The 23470-nt window shown below is 36.4% G+C and overlaps 2 protein-coding genes across 4 annotated transcripts in view; both read right to left on the reverse strand.

Annotated features, from left to right (window-relative positions):
* The window catches only part of LOC131947773 (von Willebrand factor D and EGF domain-containing protein), a 92136-nt gene extending 79699 nt beyond the window's left edge, over positions 1-12437 (reverse strand). For 2 of the 3 annotated variants that reach the window (XM_059309075.1, XM_059309073.1), the window contains exons 1-12: positions 12431-12437; positions 8094-8197; positions 6768-7337; positions 6368-6424; positions 5634-6185; positions 4238-4509; positions 4069-4152; positions 3355-3515; positions 2175-2352; positions 1919-2028; positions 994-1057; positions 653-750 (exon numbers count right to left, since the gene is read on the reverse strand). In XM_059309075.1, the coding sequence (XP_059165058.1) occupies positions 653-750; positions 994-1057; positions 1919-2028; positions 2175-2352; positions 3355-3515; positions 4069-4152; positions 4238-4509; positions 5634-6185; positions 6368-6424; positions 6768-7337; positions 8094-8166 (2219 nt within the window). In that variant the 5' untranslated portion in view covers positions 8167-8197; positions 12431-12437. Of the gene's footprint in view, positions 1-652; positions 751-993; positions 1058-1918; positions 2029-2174; positions 2353-3354; positions 3516-4068; positions 4153-4237; positions 4510-5633; positions 6186-6367; positions 6425-6767; positions 7338-8093; positions 8198-11862; positions 11935-12430 lie in introns of those variants that run through there. The other variant, XM_059309074.1, reaches the window with a different exon arrangement.
* Positions 12438-14699: 2262 nt separating this feature from the next.
* Positions 14700-23470, reverse strand: part of LOC131947791 (mucin-2) — a 36620-nt gene continuing 27849 nt past the window's right edge. Inside the window, exons 21-30 of the mRNA XM_059309111.1 lie at positions 21543-21630; positions 20730-20872; positions 20189-20274; positions 19232-19393; positions 18958-19147; positions 18563-18747; positions 17674-17904; positions 17110-17224; positions 16496-16649; positions 14700-15761 (exon numbers count right to left, since the gene is read on the reverse strand). Of these exons, the coding sequence (XP_059165094.1) occupies positions 15647-15761; positions 16496-16649; positions 17110-17224; positions 17674-17904; positions 18563-18747; positions 18958-19147; positions 19232-19393; positions 20189-20274; positions 20730-20872; positions 21543-21630 (1469 nt within the window). The 3' untranslated portion in view covers positions 14700-15646. The remainder of the gene's footprint in view (positions 15762-16495; positions 16650-17109; positions 17225-17673; positions 17905-18562; positions 18748-18957; positions 19148-19231; positions 19394-20188; positions 20275-20729; positions 20873-21542; positions 21631-23470) is intronic.

The raw sequence follows: 23470 nt of genomic DNA on the forward strand, positions 1-23470 counted from the left end.
GGGTTCTTTTACACAAGAGAATCAGATATGAGATCAAGGGGGTTCTTTTACACAAGAGCATCAGATATGAGATCATGGGGGTTCTTTTACACAAGAGCATCAGATATGAGATCAAGGGGGTTCTTTTACACAAGAGCATCAGATATGAGATCAAGGGGGTTCTTTTACACAAGAGCATCAGATATGAGATCAAGGGGGTTCTTTTACACAAGAGCATCAGATATGAGATCAAGGGGGTTCTTTTACACAAGAGCATCAGATATGAGATCAAGGGGGTTCTTTTACACAAGAGCATCAGATATGAGATCAAAAGGACAACAATTTTATATGTAAAACCTACCAGCACTTAAATGCGAATGATATGCTATAAATTAACCATTACTTAACAGAGTTCATGCAAAGGGAAATAGCATAATTTTCATTATATTTCAAAATATATAATATAGCATAGCAACATTTTTATTAAAAAAAATTTGTCTTGAAACATTTGTTTCTGAAATCTTTTAAACTTACATTACAATATTTTATCCTGAGATTTTTATTGTGGAACTCAAAATACACAAGCAATGTCTAATGTGAATCCATAAGTTTTTCAAGTATAAATGTACTATTTATATTAATAGGTAGATAAAAATAACTACTGAAAACTTACTTGAAAACAATGACACTACTGCCCGACTGAATTGCAGCTGCACAATTACATGTGGCTGTTTGCAGATGTGGCACACATGGCCGATAGTCCACATTTACCTGCAGTATTAATAATTGTGGTCATTTGTTATTATTTTTAGTGGAATCTAGGTTAATTACTGCTTAAGTTATAATGTCAAATGTGTATATGTTATGACTGAGCTCTCAATAAAATTTATATATAGTTTTCTGTACATTTTTTCTGTTAAAGCGCTTATGAATACTGATAAAATATTTGGACAAAAAAAATGTGATGCTGTTAATATTTAAATCTCAAAGGTTATGTGAAACTTGAAAATTCACCTGATAAGGTAGATTTTTGTGCTTATATAGAATGAATTCCCCCTCAAGCTGGTTGTCATAGTTACTAAATAACACAATAATTTGTATTCAAAAAGTTATCAGTTAAGTGTGACAAAATCAGACACAATAAAAACAGATTAAAATACTGATTTTTTTAAAAATCAGGTAGAAAAAAAGTGCAATGTAACAGCATATTTTAAATACTGACTAATTGATTAACAAGATGAACATTAATTTAGATTTTATTGAAAATCAATAAGTAACTAAATTTCAGACCACAGACTAACAGACATAAAAAAATTCATAAAAAAGTTTTAATGACAAGCTTTCATATAATAATAATGCACTAAAAGGAGAAAATAATGATTTTCTTTAAATATAATATTGAGCTGCTAGTTAAATTATTTAAAAGAAAAGCATGGGTCATTATATTATGCACTGATTACTTTCACTAGAATGTAAGATGTGACCCACACTTTTATTTTATAGCTTCAGAGAAATTTTTCGTTTAGAAGTGGTCGAAACCTCACTCGCTAATTTTAAATCCAAGGCAATAAAAGCAAGACAGACAGAGGAAGCGCATTAAAAAACCTTGTTAAAACTCATTGATCTTATTGATTAAATATAAATCTATTTATGGTTTCAAAATGTTAAGTGTAAAAAGTCAATTACAATTTTCAAAAAATTAAAAAAAAAAATTTTTTTTAAAGTTTTTAAAAAATCAAATTTTTTTTTTAATAACAAGTTTTTATATAATTAAGCACTTAAAGGTAGAAAATAAATATTTTTCTTTAAATATATTATAATGCACCATTATTTAAATAAATATTTTTAAAAAGCCCAGGTCGCTTCCTAAATTTTGGCACAGGTATTCAATAATATTTCTTATTAAAAGTCAACTAATATTTTCTTGCAACCAACTTACTATTTATCAAATGTTGCAATATGTGGATCATTGACGGAATAGCAATTGGAAGCTTTGTCCCTATCAACAACAGTGGCCTGTATATCAGGACAACTCTCCTCTGTGTTTTCCTGCAGGAAATTTGTTTTAACAATCAGAGTCTTGGTTACAGCTATTCTGGTTTGACAATAAAAACCATGCAACAGGATAATAGGTGATGATTGTTAAAATCTTGGTCCGTCTATTAAAAATGTGAAGTGATGGTAATGGAGCTTACCAAACCAGTGAATTTGACAGTAGTTTGTATTGTAACAACTCTATCCCCATCCAGGATTCTATCAATGTTGGCCTTGACTGGGATGGTTATACCATTTTTCCAGTTTGATCTAGTGAACTTCAGGGTACATTTATCTATTCCAAATACAATCTGAGGGATTATTTCATCTTTAGAGCACCTGCAATTTTTTAAAGATGTTCTTTTTAAAATGTAGTGTGTGTATAGTGTAAGAAGAAAAGATTTGCCTTCATGTATTAATCAAGCAAGAAGTAAGAATACACACTTAGGTATGGAGCTGATAGAGTTCAAGATTATATTGAATGTGGTTATGTAAGTATTATGAAGTACACACTAATCCCAGCTTGCTTTACTCTCCCTAACACTAAGCCCAGCTTGCTTTACTCTCCCTAACACTAAGCCCAGCTTGCTTTAGTCTCCCTAACACTAAGCCCACCTTGCTTTACTCTCTCTAACACTAAGCCCAGCTTGTTTTACTCTCCCTAACACTAAGCCCAGCTTGTTTTACTCTCCCTAACACTAAGCCCAGCTTGCTTTAGCCTCCCTAACTCAAGTCTGGTACCTATCAGAGTTAAATATATTCAGGGCTGTCCTGCATACTTTAGCCTAAGAACTGAACTTAAAGGTTAGGGCTAACAATTGTTTGCTCTACCCACTTGACCATGTCATCCCATACCCAAGCAAATATAATCTCATCTTTTTCTGCTAGTGCTTAATACTCATGAGGTAGATGAGGTGATTTCAATGACCTCAGCACACAGTGGATAACGAGGTCAGCACTATGCTCGGATGGTACCAATCAGAGCTGGGTGGACTCAGACAAACCCCACTGACTCAAGACTGGGATACAAGCTCCAAACAATCATGAGTTTTACCATTCAACCAAGCCTGATCTTAAGAAAATATGATGGGTATGACTAAATCTAGTGAAGTTATTTGACACTGACCTTAGTTCATTATCCTGTAGTGTTGATAACCACCTCTAGTTCACACTGATCTTAGTTCATTATTCTGTACAACAGTGTTGATAACCACCTCTAGTTCACACTGACCTTAGTTCATTATTCTGTACAACAGTGTTGATAACCACCTCTAGTTCACACTGACCTTAGTTCATTATTCTGTACAACAGTGTTGATAACCACCTCTAGTTCACACTGACCTTAGTTCATTATTCTGTACAACAGTGTTGATAACCACCTCTAGTTCACACTGACCTCCATCTTTACCAACACAGAAGAAAGCCGGTGGAGCTGTGAGCTTGACCAGTACATTCTGATAACCTTGACCCTCAACTAACTTGATCTGTGTTGGTGCAGGGCACTAGACAAGTGTGAAAACAAGTTCCTTATTTTAAGGACTGAAACTTTTAAACAATAAACAAATTCTAAAAACAAACATTGTGTGTGGTTTATAATCCCAAAATGTTAATTTTAATCAGTTATAGAATTATACTAAATAATTATGTATAACCATGAATTTAACCTGTTAAATATAATATTTTAGAAGATATCTTTTCTAATTTCAATTAAATAAATGTGTTAGCAAAATGTAGCGTTTAGAGTTGCAATACCCTTTAGCCGCAATGCAAAGATATCACATAATATCAAATGTCTATATTTATCATTGTAATCTAAACCCAAGGGTAATAATTTAAATAAAATCTAAAAGTGATTAAGATTAACGACTACATCTGCCAATAACAAAGTTTATATTTCAAATATTGTGATATTTCAAACTGAACAAATTTATTGCTATTTATAAAAGATATTTAGTTGCTCACAAACTTTGTACCATATTTCTTAAGCTGCTCCTAATAAAAATAGCAAGTGGAATGACTTCTCTTCCTTTAGAGTTTATAGCGTATATCACTTACCATAATAGCAGGTGAAATAACATTGCTGCCTTTAGTGTGACACCATTCCCCTTTGAGAAATCTTACTTCTCCAATACAGTAAATCTATAGAATGGATAAAAACATGTATGAGAAATGTTATCAATATTAACTTTTAAAAATGATGAATTTAACTGTCTTTGATTTTTACCTTTTTATCAAATAAGCTTTTATCTTCTCCACTTAATTCACTTAAGGGTATTGTCCAAGTTCGCTCAGGAGAATTAACCACTTGTGCAGCATTTGTTTCTTCACCAAACACTGTAATGAAGAATCTAATCTGAACTTTATCTGGAGGATGTTCAGCTAAGGAGCAAGAGATTTTTCCAATTCCCTGTATATCAGTTGCTACTTCAAGATGAACAGAAGTGGGCTCAAGTGGACAGTTGTCTAAATTCTTTTTATTTTCCAGCATCTGGGTTACTGGAAAATAAACACGAAATAAATATTTTGATAAATTACTTAAAAACTCTGGTTTTGATAGATATAAAATAAGAGATAAGAGCTGGATATTTTGCCATAAACAGTTTCCATAAACCACAAAATTCGTGCCAATCACAGTGTTAACAGAAATTTTTAAAGCTTAGCTAAAAATAAACAACTTGAACTGGGCAATAAAATAATACAGATAAATAAAACAATTATTAAAAACCTTTATAATAATTGCACTGAAAATAAAACGAACTTGTATTTTTTAATAAAAGCTTTAGTCTCTCATGAGATCTTATATGTTTCAGCGATCAATGCTTTTTTTTTTTAAAATAAAAGCATATTAGTTTTATTTTCTTATTTCCTGTGCATTAAAATCTTGTTTTTAAAAAGGTATTTATTTTTGTTTTATTTTTCACTTTTTAGTAATATGTTCTAAATTAAGTTGACACAATTAAGTAGGCCACAACTAAAAATATTTGTGTTAAAACCCCTTATTGCAATCTTTTAAAGACAATTATCTGCTTGTTGTCTTGGGCAGGACAGCGGCCAACCATGACCAAACAGTTCACAGTCAAAGGCCAGCTGATAGAGCAATCACTAGTATTTAATCATGTTATCTCAACCTTAGTTTCAAAATCTTTACAATAATTTTTAACATGATTTAACATAACTGATTTAACATGTAATAAAATTAAAAAATAGAAATTCTTGCATTGTCATCAAAGACAAAAAATGTAACTGGAAAGTTTGAATAAAACTGCTGCATTAGAAAGATACGATTCGAAATTGAGTTACAAAATTTGCCAATAGCCACAAACAGACACTGTGAACTAAATAAAAGCTTATAAAACGACAGTAATCAATATAACTATAGCAGGGTAACTTAACAATTATATATTTAATATAATATAAATATAAGCTTTATAAGAGCAACCCCAACCTAAATCCTTTGGTACAAGTCAACCAACAGTAATCACTGATCAGATATGTATTGTGTAGATACAGGATTAGCAATCATTGTAAAAAAAATTATTGATTATTTTTACGGGTGAACTTTTGAGGTAATTTGTTTTAAAACTATAGTATTAATTAACAATCTGAAAAAAAAAACTTACACACAGCAGAAAAAACATTCTCCTTAAGGTCCTCAAGATCTGTAAAATCTTTGACAGTAAATCTATTTTGGTCCAATGGTTTATTGGCGATAACATCCAACTGTGTGGTGTCCCTTAGACCAATGCCAACAACAAAGATATGAATGCCCTGTGTTCTGGCCGCGTCAGATTCTGCCTGAATGTTTTGACTGTTGGAAACACCAGTTGTAAGTACTATGGCGATGTTATCAACATCTAAACGATCCCCATTTGACTCATTGAACATGGCTGTCATTGTTCTAATGGCATCTGCTGTGTTGGTGTTGTCATTTGGTGGATAGGCTATGGCGTCTGTGTCATTGATGATGTCATCTTTAGTTCTGTGTTTGTCAAGATGGAACTGGATATGACTGTTACTGCTTGTGACAACACCAATTCTAACATTTTCATTGTAAATATCGTCTGCATAGATGAAATCTTTGATGAATTTTATCATCAGATCAAAGTTAGATTTAGACACACTGGAAATGGCATCAAGTACAAACACTAGATCAAACCTGGTGTTCACACGTCCTGGAGAAAAAACAAATTCAGCAAATAAGAAAAAAATTTCAAAATAGAAAAAATTTGGAATTTATATTTAAGTTTAGCTCATTATTAAGTTTGAGTGTAAAGTAAATTTTAACAACCAAAACTGCAATTTAAAAGAAAATTGTAAACTAGGTGGAAACTAGTCTATTTGAAATTAAGCTTACTAATCACAACCGGTTTTGGTGTAGTAGGTATTTTTGTAACTGGTGGTAATGCCGCACCTGATGGGAAAAAATATGTAATATCCAATATTTATTTGAGAAACTTACAAATACTCAATTTGAGCAAAATTTTGTTAAAAAGTAGTGTGAAGATGTTTAACTAATTATGTATTTTTCACTACCATTACTCATTTTGAGTAACAGGAAAACTTAAACCATTAACTAAGACAAACTAATCATAAAAGGTTGAATTAAGAAAAATGTTAAGGGTATTATTATTTTTATTAAACCCAGATTGAAGACTTACAATACTGGAATTAAATCTAATAATATTTCTTTTTTTAAACAAATGCTACAACTACAACAGACAAAAATATGCAATGTTTTGTAATGTAATACTTACAAATAGCAGAAAAAAGTTTCTGCTTTAAATCTTTCAGCTGTTTATAATCTTGAACTGTAAATCTAAAATCATCTACAGGTTTACTTGCAATGTTGTTAAGTTCCTCAGTGATTCCTGCGCCAACACCAATAGCATAGATCTGAATGCCTTGGTCTTTAGCAGCCTCAGCCTCTGGGATTGTCCTTTCCCTGTTGGTGTTAGACTGACCATCTGTGATGACCACAGCAATGTTGGGGACATTAGGACGATCTCCGTGTGCAGGACTGAACATTGTCGTCCTCATTGTTCTTAGACCATCAGCAGTGTTGGTCCAGCCTGAGATGTAAGGGATGGCAGAGATGGCTTGAAACAGTTCAGCTTTGGTTTTGTACTTGTCCAAGTGGAACTGGATATAGGCTGCATTACTGAAGACTACAGCACCGACCCTGACATTGCCGTTGTCAATGTCAGCCACAAGCAACAGGTCCTTCATAAAATCTCTTCCCAGCTGGTAGTTGCTTTCTCCCACACTTGTGGAAGAGTCTATCACAAAGACCAGATCAATTTTCGAATCTTCACAGCTTATTAAATCTAAAAATTAACAATGAAATAGTACAAAGTTAAGCAGATGACAATTAGCAGGTTTATGAACTGGTGATACAAGGAAAATAGATAAAACAATAAAAAGATTAGTACTAATACATGCCAGTGAAACCTGAATACTTACAGTATCAACAGAAATATATTGCCCAACGTGGATAAGCCAACAAAGGGATATATGACACACAAACAACTTACAATAGGTGCAGAATTAATTTTTAAAAAAAGGAAAACTATGATGCTTAGGTCATCTATAAAAAATGCCAAACAGAAGAAGGGTGAATGCAGCGTATAACAAAAACCACAAATGTTTAAGGCCAAAAGGCAGGCAAAGGGTTTAGGATGTGGAGACTGACCTACTCTACAGCCCATCTATGGGTTTTAGAGACACAGGGATGAATGTGTTGGCCAATATGGTAAATATTTCAGGTGGAAAATTTTCTTCAATGGGAAGAAAAAAATTAGAATTAAGATGTCTGTAATTTTGGTTTAAAGTTAATGCCTGTAATTAAAGCAATTCCTTAAAGTAAATCACATTTTTTTTTTTTGCAATAATATTAAACAACAAAGTAATAAAATAGTAAATAGACCTGTGTGATACTTGCTAGCATTTAATTATAAGTTTAAAGACTATCAATTATAAAAGCTATAATTCTTCCTTAATAAAGTTCTCTTAAAAATAAAACCATCACTAAAATACCTTTGAAAAAAGTTTTTTTTAAATATACAAAATATTTTTAAAAATACCTTCTGAATAAGTCTTTGAGAAGAAACCTTGCAAAATAAGCAAAAATACTAATCTCAAAGTCAAAGTCTCCATTATTATTAAAACTGCTGTGAGCAATCCCAAGCTGAAAAGTATTTAAAAGAAATCATTAGGTCTAAATAATCTAACTTTAATTTAAAAAGTACCCTGAATTATATAGGTCCACAGTTCACCCAATGTCCGAAGACTCTTTAACACCCCCCCCCCCCCAGCCTCATTTATAAACAACCCTTCATGTCTTTCTTATCCTACAACAAGTGGCGTAGCGAGGTCGGGTGTGGCACTTAATGGTGTCACCAACCCCCGTAAAAAAAAAAAAAAATATATATATATATATATATATATATATATATATATATATATATATATATATATATATATATATATATATATATATATATATATATATATATATATATATATATATAGTAGGCATACTGTCTAGCTTTGCTTAAGTTTTAAAAAATTGGAGAAATTGAATGATTAATTAATTGGTGATTAGCTGTTATGTGGAGTGCTTAGGGCCTAAGCTTATACTGTTTTAGTAAATTTAAGTCATGCAACAATTGGTGGAGAATTCGCCAACGTATTACTCCCTAGGTTATTAGAACTGCAAAGGCTTCATTAAAAGTGTAAATCAAATAATATATTTAATTCAATTTTGGAATTAACTTTTACAAATCAGTAAAATACATAACTAATTTATTACGAAATATCTATTTAAACTAATGCTATGTCTTGTGATGTTTGTTTTTTCTTTAAAATAGTAAAAACATTTTTAGAAATTATTACTTAAAAAGTTACCTCCCCCGTACACATACCAAATTACGTAGTCTTTGTGTACTTTTTACAAACAATTGTTTATATATGAAAATATGGTATCTAGACAAATCTAAAAACCCTAAGGAGTTTATCCAAAAGGGAATAATGTATTTTTGTTACCCTCCAGGGTCGGTCTACGACCTCACAAAATATCAAAGGGTGGGGGGTCATTCGTCAAAAGTTTTTTTTCCATAATATAGCTCATATAAGGTCAGTCAAGGTCAGTTTTGATCCTCTCTTTATGGACTTTGCGGTCAACCGGTAGCCCCCGTGTTCTATTTCCTGCCAAATTTGAATTTATATAAGTAAGTATGTGTATACTTATTCACAATTTTTTTTAATGTTTTTAATTTTTTTATCTCCCCTCCCCCATACATCAACATATAAGTTATTACGATACTCAACCTAACCGTTTACCGCAGGCAAATTTTTAATCGTTGAGTTGATGTAACTCTCCCTACCTCCTCGTCACCCCCACGGTGATTGCTTTTAACTGTGCTAAGATAATACTAACGATTTTTTAATACTAACGATTTTTATCTATAGGCGGTTATAAATACAGCTTGATGTAGCATGTTTTCTCTATCATGAGCAGGTTTATGTCATGGTGTCACACATCCCCCCCCCCCCTTCCACCCTTGTCGGGATTTGTCAAATTTGCTCTTAAAAGATTATTTGACACTCTAACTAACCACTTTTTTAAGTGGAATTATCATTTTTCTCAATATATTTTGCTATTTTTTGCCTTGGTGTCACCCCCCTAAATGGTGTCACCCGGTGCTGTCCGCACCCCCTACCCCCCCCCCTTGCTATGCCCCTGCCTACAACTAGGTCTAGACAAAAAAAAACACGGGACAATACTATACAAAATAGCTAAATTTTGCATATTACACAGCAATATGCTTCTTCTTCATTTAGATGATTACAGGCCCATAACTATACCAACATTGCAAACAAATAGCCCCATATATAAAAAATTCTGAGTGGGGTGATTTAGGGTCAGATCTCAGAATACATGTTAGTACTAAGTGCAGTCTTGTAAATTGTGTCTGGTATTTGTTGGGGGCCATGCCATAAGGGCAAGTCCCAGAAGCTGACTTTGATTTTGTGTAACATTTGTTGTCTCATCCTATTATAGCCAGATCTTAATCAGAAGATTATTCATTGATCAGCCATAGCTTCAATCAGTCTTGTAAAAAAAAACCACATTTACTACAGTTTTTGTTATGCCCAAGAGTAATGCCTACCACCATTTGTCACTGTTATCACTACTTTCAAATTGAATTATAACTGGTAATGACAGTTCATACTTTATCTTACCCGAACCCTCAATTCTTCCAAAGTAGCAAATTTATCTTAACCCTAAAACTTAACCTAACCCTAACTTCTACTTCTATGTATGCATTTTATTGTAGTTTAAGGATTTGTATAAAGTACTAAAAATATTATAATAATAGTGTTATTGGCTGTCGTTCCTACCCCAGGCGACCAAAAGTATGAACAGTCATACTTAAAAAGAGGAATTTGGAGGCAAAGAGAGGAACATGCTCGTGAATTCTACTTTGTTAATGCCAAAAATAATTAAAATTATAAAAAAGCCAAACAGCAGTACTAGTAATTAGCTTTTTGTAAAGTTTTAATATAGATCTAGTTAATATGCTGCTGGTCTTGTTCTATTTACTGCTTATTTAAGCTTAATTTTCTTTTAAAAAACATGTACCCCCCTCCCCACTCAAATAAAACCATAACTTCAGCTGTTGTAACCACTATGGTTTGATTTAAACCTAGTTGATGCTACAACAATCTTAAAGTATTTAGAATTGTTTGATTAGCTCTCCAAACTCATGTCATATGTTAATACTATCTATGTTGGTATGCAGAGGTCACAAAAACAGGTGAACTCTACTTCATCTCACCCAGGAACTGACAGGTTTGAAAGGGTAACTAGACTAGGTAAGGGGCAACATACACCTAAAAGATTTAGTGTACATATGCTGTTTTTACTTTCTCTTATACAGTATAGAGGAAGTATTGTAATCGTGCAAAAAATAAAAATCAAGATTTCCAAAGATCTCGAGTTTAGTCATTTTGACCATATGTCTGTGTGTGTGTGTTTGTGTCTGTGAGCACGATAACTTGAGTACAGTTACAGCCAGGTTGATGAAATTTTATATATATTATATATAAAGTTTGTTGTTCTGTATATACTTTTCAGCAATTTCCGGAACTGGAACTTATTCTACTTTTGGTTTTTCAGAAGCCTATAACTTGAGTACTGTTTCAGATAGATAAATGCAATTTCATATGTATGTAAAACGTCTAAATATTTGCCTTCTGACAAAATTTTGAGTAATTTCCATGTACTGGAAGTAGTACTTTTCGCTATTTCCGATTTCTCAAAAAACGCATATAAATTTATAAAGTACTAATATTCCGCACTATTATATACACACACTGTTTGCTGTTCACTTGATGCGAAATTCTTCTCTTTACCATATTCTATTCTATTTTTAAAAGTTTAAGTAAGTAAAATTTGCTTAAAAATCATGTCTATATCCAGAGTTGCCATCCCCCCAGGTTTATACAAGGATATTTGAGAAAGATTAGGGGAGATCACTCCGCTTTATTTTTAGTGTAGTGTTGTAGTAGACTTTGGTACTCAAATTTAACGTAGAAGAAAACCATCATAAAATTTATGGTATCTAGGCCCTAAAATAAATTAAAAAGGCTTTTAAAATAGTAAATATAAATGTAGGCCTATTGCCTAATTGTCAAAATTGATATTAAATGTAGCATTTACTCTATTTCATGTTATGCCATGCCATTGGCCTAATTAACAATTAGGCTATTATTATTATTATTATTATTAGCCTAGGCCCCTGTAATAATAACTTGGCATGTACTTTAGTAAGGCTAACTAAAAATTACCTAGAGATTCTAAGCCAAACTACAACAGCAGCATAATTCAATATATAATATGGGGGCCTTTTTCATTATGTCAGGCCAGCCTAATTTTTACTTTATCTAGTTCCTTAACGCCCTAAACCTACAAATATTTATTAACCATTCGCAGTGGCCTAAAAAAAAAACCTCTGATAATTTAATGGCCTAAGTAGTAGGCCTATTAATATTGCTTAACTTTACATTATAAATGCTAGTCCAACTAGTCAGTACTAGATTACTTTGGGCTACACTAGTTACTAGATTTAGATAAATAAACTGAATAAATTAAGTTAAATGAGTCATTAGCCATTAGGGCTTAGGGCTTAGACCCTGCCTTTATTACTATTACTTATTAGGGCCCTAAAGTAGTAGTAACTTAAGTATCGTTCTGCTAGCAGCTAGTGATTCAACAAGCGTCCATGGATTCGCGCAAATTGACCTTATTTTTAACTATAGATCTAGGTTAGTCGGAATGCATGCTAGATCTAGATCTAGTAGTAACACGCAGTTTAATATGGATCAAGGCAAGATCTACTGGAAGTAGGTCGCTTACCTGTAGCCTGAATCATCCGTCTACCTGTTTAATGAACAATTTCTAGGAAAATTTAACTTGCCGATTTGGGTCTCAATTTAAAAACCACCAGAGCTAGATCTAGTCTAGAATCTAGGCCCAGTGGCATTTTTATTATGCCTAGCTAATCTAGCTATTGAAATATTAAATATTATTGTAAACTACGTGCAACTCTTGGGTAGTGTGTTTACAAGTTATTGTTTGTAAATCTTTCACAAAATAATAACACTCTTTTCCATATATTCATATATTTTTATCTCATTTGGCATCAAATGTATTTGAAAAAAACAGCGCTTTATTCATTTGTTGTTCGGTGAACATTCTAATCTACTCTTCGTTTCTTGCCAGCCAATTTTATAATTACTTCACTAAGTGAAGCTATTTGTCAATATCTAGATTTTTAATATTATGCATAGGCCTAATTAATAGATATAGATTTAGACTTGGCCTAAAATATTTTCTCAGCCAACTATTGTACCGCACTGTAGCAGTAGCGACGGTGGGGCACTTCGCATCGGGCGGGATTTATTTTTTAAACTGCTGACTCGTTTTCTAAATAACACAGGTTTAATTTATAATATTTAGGCCATAGACAGAAGCGGAATCGGATATTTGTTTAAAATTTCTCAAAGTAAATTTTAATACGTTATTAGCCGACCAACGAGTGAAAAAAAATGTAATACATTCTGACTGGCATGGTAGATCTAATTACTAATAATTAAAGACAAATTATTGTTGTTTGAATTGGGTCTATTTATAATATTTTAGCCTGCTGTGGCAAGTCATCACCAGTGTTTCTTTTCTAGACTTTTTTCTCCGGGGGGCACTTAGAATTTTTGGGGGGCGAACTAAAATTTCTGGGGGTGCGGACACTGTTAAAATAAATATTTACCAAACAAATTCCGAATAGATGCCTGGAAGAAACTCTGGTCATCAATCATCTTTCAAAAACTTAATTAATTACAGTTTATAAATTCTAACCTATTCGATGAGGATACCATGTCACCTGCCCCCCGCCCTCGATGGTAAGCCTTTATTATGGTTCTTAGTAAAGAGAACGTTCTACTTTTATCAGCGGTGTAGGGATGGGGGTGAGGGGGAAGGGAGGGGGGATCAGAGGCGTAGCGACCTTTCCCGGCGCCCGGGGACAAACTTTTCGATTTGCACCCCCCCCCCCCCTCAAACTTTCGATTTGCACCCCCCCTCAACCTTTCAATTTATTTTTCCAACCCATTTTGGCGCCCCCTAAGGTCGGCGCCCGGGGACATATGTTCCCCCCCCCCCCCTCGCTACGCTACTGGGGGGGATAATCGTCTTTCACGATAGTGATTTAAAGCAAATATATTTTCAGTCACAGCAATGCCAGTGTCGAATTCACAAAGTATGAATTACTGAAAATAAAATAACTAAATAGCGGAGTGTGCTACGCCGCGGGTCGGCTCGTAATAATTGTTCTGCTTTGACATGCTCAAAAAAAAAAACCCGGACTACTCACTTCTATTGTCGCTGGTGCTTATTTGCCAAGTTTGTTTCACTTATACTCAATAAACAATTGTTTATAGGCTACAACCCTTTGAAGTTGAAATGGTGATATTAAAACCAATTTCTATTCCGTTTGAAGCTGGAGAGAGATATGACTTAACTCGCCTGTGTCAACGGTGGTGAGTGCAGCGCAGCGTAACAGTGTGACTCTGTGTGAGTGTGTATGTATGTATATGTGTGTGTGGATGTATAACGTGTTAGGGCAAAGTACAAAGAACACAGTGCCAAACACGGGACCTCAATTATTATGTGTAATATCAGTGAGAGCTGAGGATGGGACCAGGTCACCGTGACCGACTATCAGATTGTGAATAACGATTGGGACAACTAGCGGGTGTCTGGGACTGGTGGGGGAGGGGGGAGGGGGGGTTACAGGAACCTGCACAGTTAAGCTGGCAGACATTGTGTGGTACAACATTTATACTGTTAAAGAGTACAAAATATATATTGTTATACTCAGTTGCTACAAACGATGACACAAAGACCAAGACACACATGTTTTATGTCATGTAGGGCTTATGTGTACTAGGATTCTAAGACCACATACGACTTATTTTATCTATACGTGCAGACCACATACATGTTTTATGCCATGTAGGGCTTATATGTGCTAGTACTCTAAGACCACACACGTTGTATTTTATCCATACGTGCAGGCCACATACCTGTTTTATGTTATTTGCTTTATAAACCCACACAAGGAACTACAGTATTTTAGCTCTAGATGCTACTTTTATTTTGTCCAAAACATTTTCAACCTAAGTAACAAGTGTTTATTAAATCAACATCTACATTCATATCAATTTTTTTAAATTATGTTTTTTTTAAAATGCTTCTAAAATTCCACAACATATAGTATAAAACAAATTCTTGTCTTCTAATAAAATAAATAATATATTTCATTGGCAAAAGTAATTATTTGTTTTATTAAATTAGTCTGCTTTAGTTTATTTTGGGTTAAGCAGATTTACTTAGAAAAATTAAGATAAGGGAATGTCTTCTTAAGTAGAAACTTTGTCAACTGTTTGATGTCAGTAAATTAGGTCTTGTTTCTGAGCTTTGGGGATTCAATAGATTGGGTCTTATCTTTGTAACGCTATTCTGTTATTTTGTCTGAATGAAAACTATGTTATAAACTAGTATTCCTATAAACTCAAGTTGGTGGTGTAAAAAATAAAAATACTGAAGTATCTGTATCTTAACTTATGGGATGTTAAAAGTAAAACAAAAATTACAAGAAATTATACAGCTTTCTTAACAAAGTAAAAGTAAATAAATAGAAATTAAGATGTATGCAAAACTATATCACTAATGCTTATAACATGCAAATACAATAATATGCGGTGTTTTATTTTTAGCTATACATTTTAAATTGCATAGAAACCGGGGAATGATTTGTTTTGTAGATCACAGAAGCATTGGTTGAAAGGTGTCTTTTATAAAGATATAAAAAATATATTTGTAGAAGTTATCACGGAAATAATTTGAATAGAAAACAATAGTCTTTGGGCATAGCTCAACAAAAACAACAGGCAATCACTGTAGAAATAGCAGTATAAAATGTTGAATAGACTATAGCCAATGTGATGCGTGTATTTCCTCCTTGTGTGGAGAGCTTCAGCTGTTGGGTGAGGTGGGGTTGTAGAAGGCCAGTCCTTAGGGATCTCTGCTGGCGCCGCCCATGTCCACCACTGCTGCTGTGTTGATGGCGCGCTGTCTGCTGGAGTCGTACGTCGTGTCCTCACCTAGCGCCCGGAGTATCTTCTTCTTCCTGTGGTCAAGTTGTACACCATTGTTTAAAAACTCTTATGGGGTCGTCCGGAAATGACGTCAATAATTTTTAATGAGTTTTACCTCCGCTTTCATTGTCACACAGAAAAGTAAGCCACCCCTCCCCCCGACCAACCATATCCAATGACGTCATATTTTAACATATTCCACCTCCCCCCCCCCCCCCTCAAAAAAGATGTTTTCAAATTAGAAATGCAGGAAAAATTCAATTTCAAACATTACTTCTTAAAATGCAAAAATGTGACGTCACACTTCCCCCTCCCCTCGTAATATTCATAACTAAAGTCTGACCACCCCCCGGAGTGTGACGTCAGTTATGGACGTTCCAATCTATCACCTAAATGGACACCCACAGTAGAGTTCATGCTGGTGACAACACCCCTCACCAAACCTTTAAATTACTAATGTGGTTCTTGTCATAGCATTAGTACTAGCAGCTTCACAAGGTGGTGGGGGGGGGGGGGGAGAAAGGGGAGGGTTTTTTTTTTTACTGCCCACACCAGATGACAATAGAGAGATAAAATGTGGGGGGAGATGCCAAAATAAAAAGATACACTTAACAAGATAATCCACTTCGTCTATAAACATGAATCTATCAACTTAGTAAACTCAGATTCATCTTTATACACTGAAACGGGGCTTACCACTACATTGTCTGTAATTCTAATTGTAATGTTTTTGTAATGTTGAGATAAACCAATCCTTTAGACTTACCTGGACACCTTACGTTTAATCAAGACTATAGCAGTGACCAACACAGCAAGGCCGAGCACTCCACAGATGACCCCCAGCACAATGACAGCTGTGTCGTTACTCTCGGGCTCGGCTGTGGGGGACAGGGGGACGGCGGTCACGTAGCAGGCTGGGTCTGAAAATAGATTGACTCATTACTGTACTACTGTCTGGTACATCATCACCATTCTTATATGGGGCACATAGCATCATCAATATTCTTATCTGGGGCAGATCGTGTCATCACCATTCTTATATGGGGCAGATGGTGTCATCGCCATTATTATCTGGGGCACATCGCATTATCACCATTCTCATCTATGGCACATAGTAGCATCTCCATTATTATCTGAGGTTCATCTTTCTATCTCTATTATCATCTAGAACACAAAAAGTCATTTACACTACTGTCTTCACATGGCTTATCTCCATTATAGAACACCACGACACACACGTTTTGAAATCATGTCTCCGTATACATCTAATGATTTGTTATCGGTTTATTGTCTTACTGTGCCAGCAAGTAAACATAGATTCGTTTACGGGAATCTGACATCTGAAAGTAGAACGGTATAATCCCAATGGGCTAAAATTACCTGAAACTTTAGTCCAGCTGTTGGTGCTCTGGTCTGGGTCACACCTGTAGCATTTATCGTCAGGGAACTGTTCATGACGTACATAACACTGACCGTCAATGACGCACGTCCCTGCCTGGTAATTGAACAATGGGAAAGTGGTAGCATTCATGATGAAAAATGTTCAACACGCAATATATCAAATTTATCTATCAATTAGCTAGTTTATTTTTTTGTATAGCTGTTTCTGATTCTAAATGAATGAGTAATGCTCTTTGGGGTGTCCATGATTGACGCCATGAACCTCCTCCCCCTATTGGAACACAATCACAAATCCCACTAAAATATATTAACCACTCACCCCAGCACCAAATTAACCACATTTTTAAGGTAAATAAACATGTTGTATTTATGTTTGTTTTAAAGAAATACGAAATATATCTACATCACCAGTCTCCAACCCCCACTTCACCATGGAGCACATAGTCGAAAAGTCTAAACCCCATCCTCCCACCTTCACCCTAGGAGTGTTGCATAATTTGACCCCCCCCCCCAAAAAAAAAACAAACAAAAAAAAACCCTTACTTTCCAAGTACAGTTGGCATCATTGCCCCTTTCAATCAGCTCACAATCCTGGCATGTAGCCTTGCTGACAATGTGCAAGTAGCTCTGGTCACTGGCCAGATTTTTGTTGAGCACCGTGATGCGAGCACTACGTGCTACCCTGCCTGGTTGGCTACAGCCTATCTGGTACATGCTGATGTACTCAGCGGTCACCATGACCTCCTCATTTGTGTCAGTCACCTTGTCGCCCAACTAGACAAGCAAAAAAATAGTAGTATAAAGATTTAATATAGAGTCAGAAAGTATATGTAAATCAAACACATATTAATATATATTAATATATTAAAGCAAAATACGGACCTAAACACAAACTACATCTATAATGATAAGATACTGCTGAACATAAAGTACTTTATTCATAATCACAGTAATAATATTGCATTGTAAAGCTAAATGGATAACGATAAACAAATAAGTAGTTATAAACCTAATAACTACTAATCTTAAGTTAACCTGATACATCACCCACTAAACTGACAGTTAACCTGATACATCACCCACTAAACTGACGGTTAACCTGATCCATCACTCACTAAAACTGACAGTTAACCTGATACATCACCCACTAAACTGACAGTTAACCTGATACATCACCCACTAAACTGACGGTTAACCTGATCCATCACTCACTAAAACTGACAGTTAAACCTGATACATCACCCACTAAACTGACAGTTAACCTGATACATCACCCACTAAAACTGACAGTTAACCTGATACATCACCCACTAAACTGACAGTTAACCTGATCCATCACTCACTAAACTGACGGTTAACCTGATCCATCACTCACTAAACTGACGGTTAACCTGAGATATCACCCACTAACTATACAGCTAACACGACTTACCGTTACGTATCTAAACCTGCAGGTAAGATGCTGTGACGGGACAAAGTTTTCACCTTCAACGGTGACAGAAAGACAGGTGGATGTCGTGACATCACAAGTTTCGACAGATGGATAAACTGTAGGTTTGGTATCAGGTGCAATATCGCATTGGGCTCCGGTATAATTGTTCAGGCACACACAGATGGCTGTTGGTACAGAGTTTGTTTACAAATTAAGTAAAATTTAGGGTCTATTAGAACTGATAACGTTTTAATTACACAATCTCTCGCTCTATCCCCCCCTCTCTCTGTTATATGTGTGTTACATAATAATTTATCCCTGTTCAAAATATCTCAAAGCAAATTATTTCTGGGCAAAATTTCTGAGGACAGATTATCTCAGAGCCAATTCCTTACAGTTGACGCACGTTCCATTAGCGCCACAGTTCTGCGTGCACAGACCGCTGGCGATACTCTCAGGCATTCTAGGCTGACCAGGTACCGTGGAGTTACCGTCCCAGGCCGTCTCGTTCTGGGCAGCCGTTGCCATACACTCCTCTCCGATGTTGCTGATGTGTGACATCGCCCACAGCACATCGCCAGTTTCCTGTTGACCAAACGAACGTAAGTAGATGACGTAATTAAAACCACAAGATTGGCGCTGCTGTTAATTGATGAACTTTAAACCCACCTGCAGATCTTCAGCACAGCTGTTTATGCTCTCCGTGACGTTGGAACTGTCCAGATGGTCAGCGCAGGCCTGTAGTGTGGAACTGTTGAAGACGGCGTTGTTGCAGTAGTCAAGTGCTTCATCAAACGTGAATTCCCTGGGGCCAGACGCGTCTAGGAAGGTCTGGTCAACATAAGCGTGAGTACAGTTACTTTTATTCATATAGGAATGTGGTTTTTTTATGTCAAGAAAATTGTAATAATACAGCTCTACTTAAATAGGTGAGACTGGGTTGTGTTTTTACAAAATTTACAAATCCTTCTTAAATTTTATTACAGCATTGTACACGAATAATTATGTGTTCTTTAATAGTAACAAGTTCAGATATAAACTACACTGTATTTCAATACGCTTGTTAAAACTGTTGGCTGCTGCCATTGAGCATGATGTTTGAAGAGGTTGTAAAAGCTGACAGACAATAGCCCATTTAACCCAGCCTCTACAGACATAAGCCAGTGTAACCCAGCCTCTAATGTCATAAGCCCATTTAACCCAGCCTCTACAGACATAAGCCCATTTAACCCAGCCTCTACAGACATAAGCCCATTTAACCAAGTCTCTACAGACATAAGCCCATTTAACCCAGCCTCTACAGACATAAGCCCATTTAACCCAGCCTCTACAGACATAAGCCCATTTAACCCAGCCTCTACAGACATAAGCCCATTTAACCCAGCCTCTACAGACATAAGCCCATTTAACCCAGCCTCTAATGTCATAAGCCCATTTAACCCAGCCTCTACAGACATAAGCCCATTTAACCCAGCCTCTAATGTCATAAGCCCATTTAACCCAGCCTCTACAGACATAAGCCCATTTAACTAGGCTTCTATAGACATAAGCCCATTCAACCCAGCCTCTAGAGGCATAAGCCCATTTTACCCAGCCTCTACAGCCTGCACTACAGCCTACACTTACCGTGACACTCCGTCTGGCCCGTGACTGGGACTGTCTGATCTGTGGGGGTTTGGCCAGACGAACCAGGGACTCGGTCACGTCATTGGCTGGTGATAGAGATCGATAACAATTCAATGATTGATTTGGAGTTTGTAAAAAAAATGTACCAAATTGATTTGAAAACATTTGCAGCAATTCGCTCTTCACCTAGTACATTTAAAAATGTAGTTAATTAAAGGCTAGCAATTATGTTTAACTTCGAAACTAACTGAGACAGCACAAACGTCAAGCTGATAGACTATTTGAAACAAACATAAAGCTTAGCGCATACACCAGTTAAAACAATACTAACGTTTAGCTCCTAGACCAACTAAAACATTACTAACGGCTAACTAGACCAAATAGAACAATACTAACGATTAGCTCCTAGTCAACCTAGACCAGTTAAAACAATACTAACGATTAGCTCCTAGACCAGTTAAAACAATACTAACGATTAGCTCCTAGATCAGTTAAAACAATACTAACGGTTAGCTCCTAGATCAGTTAAAACAATACTAACGGTTAGCTCCTAGTCCCGTACACTTGAAGACATCCAGACCCGCGTCACAAACAGGTTGTTGACCTGCTATACACATACAATATGTCGGCTGCTGGCTGGTGTTGGTGATTGCTTGGACGCCGTTGAAGATGGTATCTGTGCGGCTGGAACAGATTAAATGACATGTTGTTTTTTTTTATATGCCATCACTTTCCTTTCAGTAGAGTTTCCAGTCCAGTATATCTATTAGCTTATGCGCCCTAGGTTAGTGTGTAAATAAAAGCCTTGTCTAAGTATGGACTGACAATGTCTGCAGAGGCGTAGCGACCCTTCCCGGCGCCCGGGGACATACTGTCAATTTGGCGCCCCCTTAGGAGCAAACTTTCGATTTGCACCCCCCCCCCCCCTCGAAATTTTCATTTGCACCCCCCCCCCCTCAAACTTTCAATTTGGCGCCCCCCTAAGGTCGGCGCCCGGGGACATATGTCCCCCCCCCGCCCCCCCCCCCTCGCTACGCTACTGAATGTCTGACAACGTCTACAGTACTAATGAGAGCAATTTAATATGATATCCCAGCGCGGGAGAATCTGCAACAATCACTATGTGGTTGAAAGTAGAGCGTTCAATTATTATGCTCGAGGTTATTTTACGTCTCAGCTTTTAATTAGTACCCAATCAATAGAAAAAAAAATCAGCAGTGCAAAAGTGTTGGCAATCCCTTCATATACCGAGGATAAAAAGACTGAGATATATTTGATATTATCGTCCAAACTTATACACCAAATCTGAAACATTTAAATCATATTTTCAATGAAGAATAAACAACGAGCTTACAGCCATTTCCTGTTGAAGTCATCAGGTCTATTTGTCGGGACATAGTCCAAGTCGTCCAATCTGTTTCCGTTATAACTTCCACACAACCCTAGTAAGAAATAATTTTTTAAAAGTTCGCGTGAAGTAGACGCTTTTGATCAATAACTAAAATACGTAGGCTTTAACCAATTAAAAAAAATTATGGGATACACATTCACAGGTATTTTAAAACTTGGATTTGTCAAATTTTCCGAATATGTTAGGTATTTCCTCGATTATGAATTGTAATTTAGTATACAATCATATACAACACATTAATTTCGCAAACATCACAACTTGATGCCACTCAAAATCATATCACTACATTTAGTGTCACACACTATCTTTTGCAACACTTCTTAAATTCACATACAATTAAATTATCTACAACATCTTAATGCCACACCCAATTATCTAACACACACCACCATACCACACAAAATCATCTACACACTATCATACCACACACAATCATCTAAACACTACCATACCACACACAATCATCTACCACACACTCAATCATCTACCACACACCACCATCTACCACAAACCACCATCTTCAACAAACTCAATCATCTACCAGACACTCAATCATCTACCACACACTCAATCATCTACCACACACCACCTTCTACCACACACCGCCTTCTACCACACACCATCTACCACACACTACCATACAACACACAACCATACCACTCACCACCATACCACACACCACCATCTACTACACACAACCATCTACCACACACCATCATCTACCACACACCACCTTCTACCACACACCACATTCTACCACACACCATCTACCACACACTACCATACAACACACAACCATACCACACACCACCATACCACACACCACCATCTACCACACACCATCATCTACCACACAACACCATCTACCACACACTCAATCATCTACCACACACCATCATCTACCACACACTCAATCATCTACCACACACCACCTTCTACCACACAACACCTTCTACCACACACTCAATCATCTACCACACACCATCATCTACCACACAACACCATCTACCACACACTCAATCATCTACCACACACCACCATACCACACACCACCATCTACCACACACCATCTACCACACACTACCATACAACACACAACCATACCACACACCACCATACTACACGCCACCATCTACCACACACAACCATCTACCACACATCACCATCTACCACACACCACCATCTACCACACACTCAATCATCTACCACACACCACCATACCACACACCACCATCCACCACACACCACCATACCACACACCATCTACCACACACCACCATACCACACACCACCATCCACCACACACCACCATACCACACACCATCTACCACACACCACCATACCAAACACCACCATCCACCACACACCACCATACCACACACCACTATCTACCACACATCACCATATACCACACACCACTATACCACACACCACCATAGCACACACCACCATACCACATCCAACCATCTACCACACACCACCATACCACACACCACTATAGCACACACCACCATACCACATCCAACCATCTACCACACACCACCATCTACCACACACCACCATACCACACACTACCATCTACCACACACCACCATCTACCACACACCACCATACCACACACCACCATCCACCACACATCACCATACCACACACCACCATCCACCATCCACCACACACCACCATACCACACACCACCATACCACACACCACAATACCACACCCCACCACCATCTACCACACACCACCATCCACCATCCACCACACACCACCATACCACACACCACCATACCACACACCACAATACCACACCCCACCACCATCTACCACACACCACCATACCACACACCACCATCTACCACACTTCACCATCT

The sequence above is a fragment of the Physella acuta genome, unplaced genomic scaffold (genome assembly GCF_028476545.2).
Source record: "Physella acuta isolate Inbredline_101_S28 unplaced genomic scaffold, ASM2847654v3 ptg000607l, whole genome shotgun sequence".
NCBI classification, from domain to species: domain Eukaryota; kingdom Metazoa; phylum Mollusca; class Gastropoda; family Physidae; genus Physella; species Physella acuta.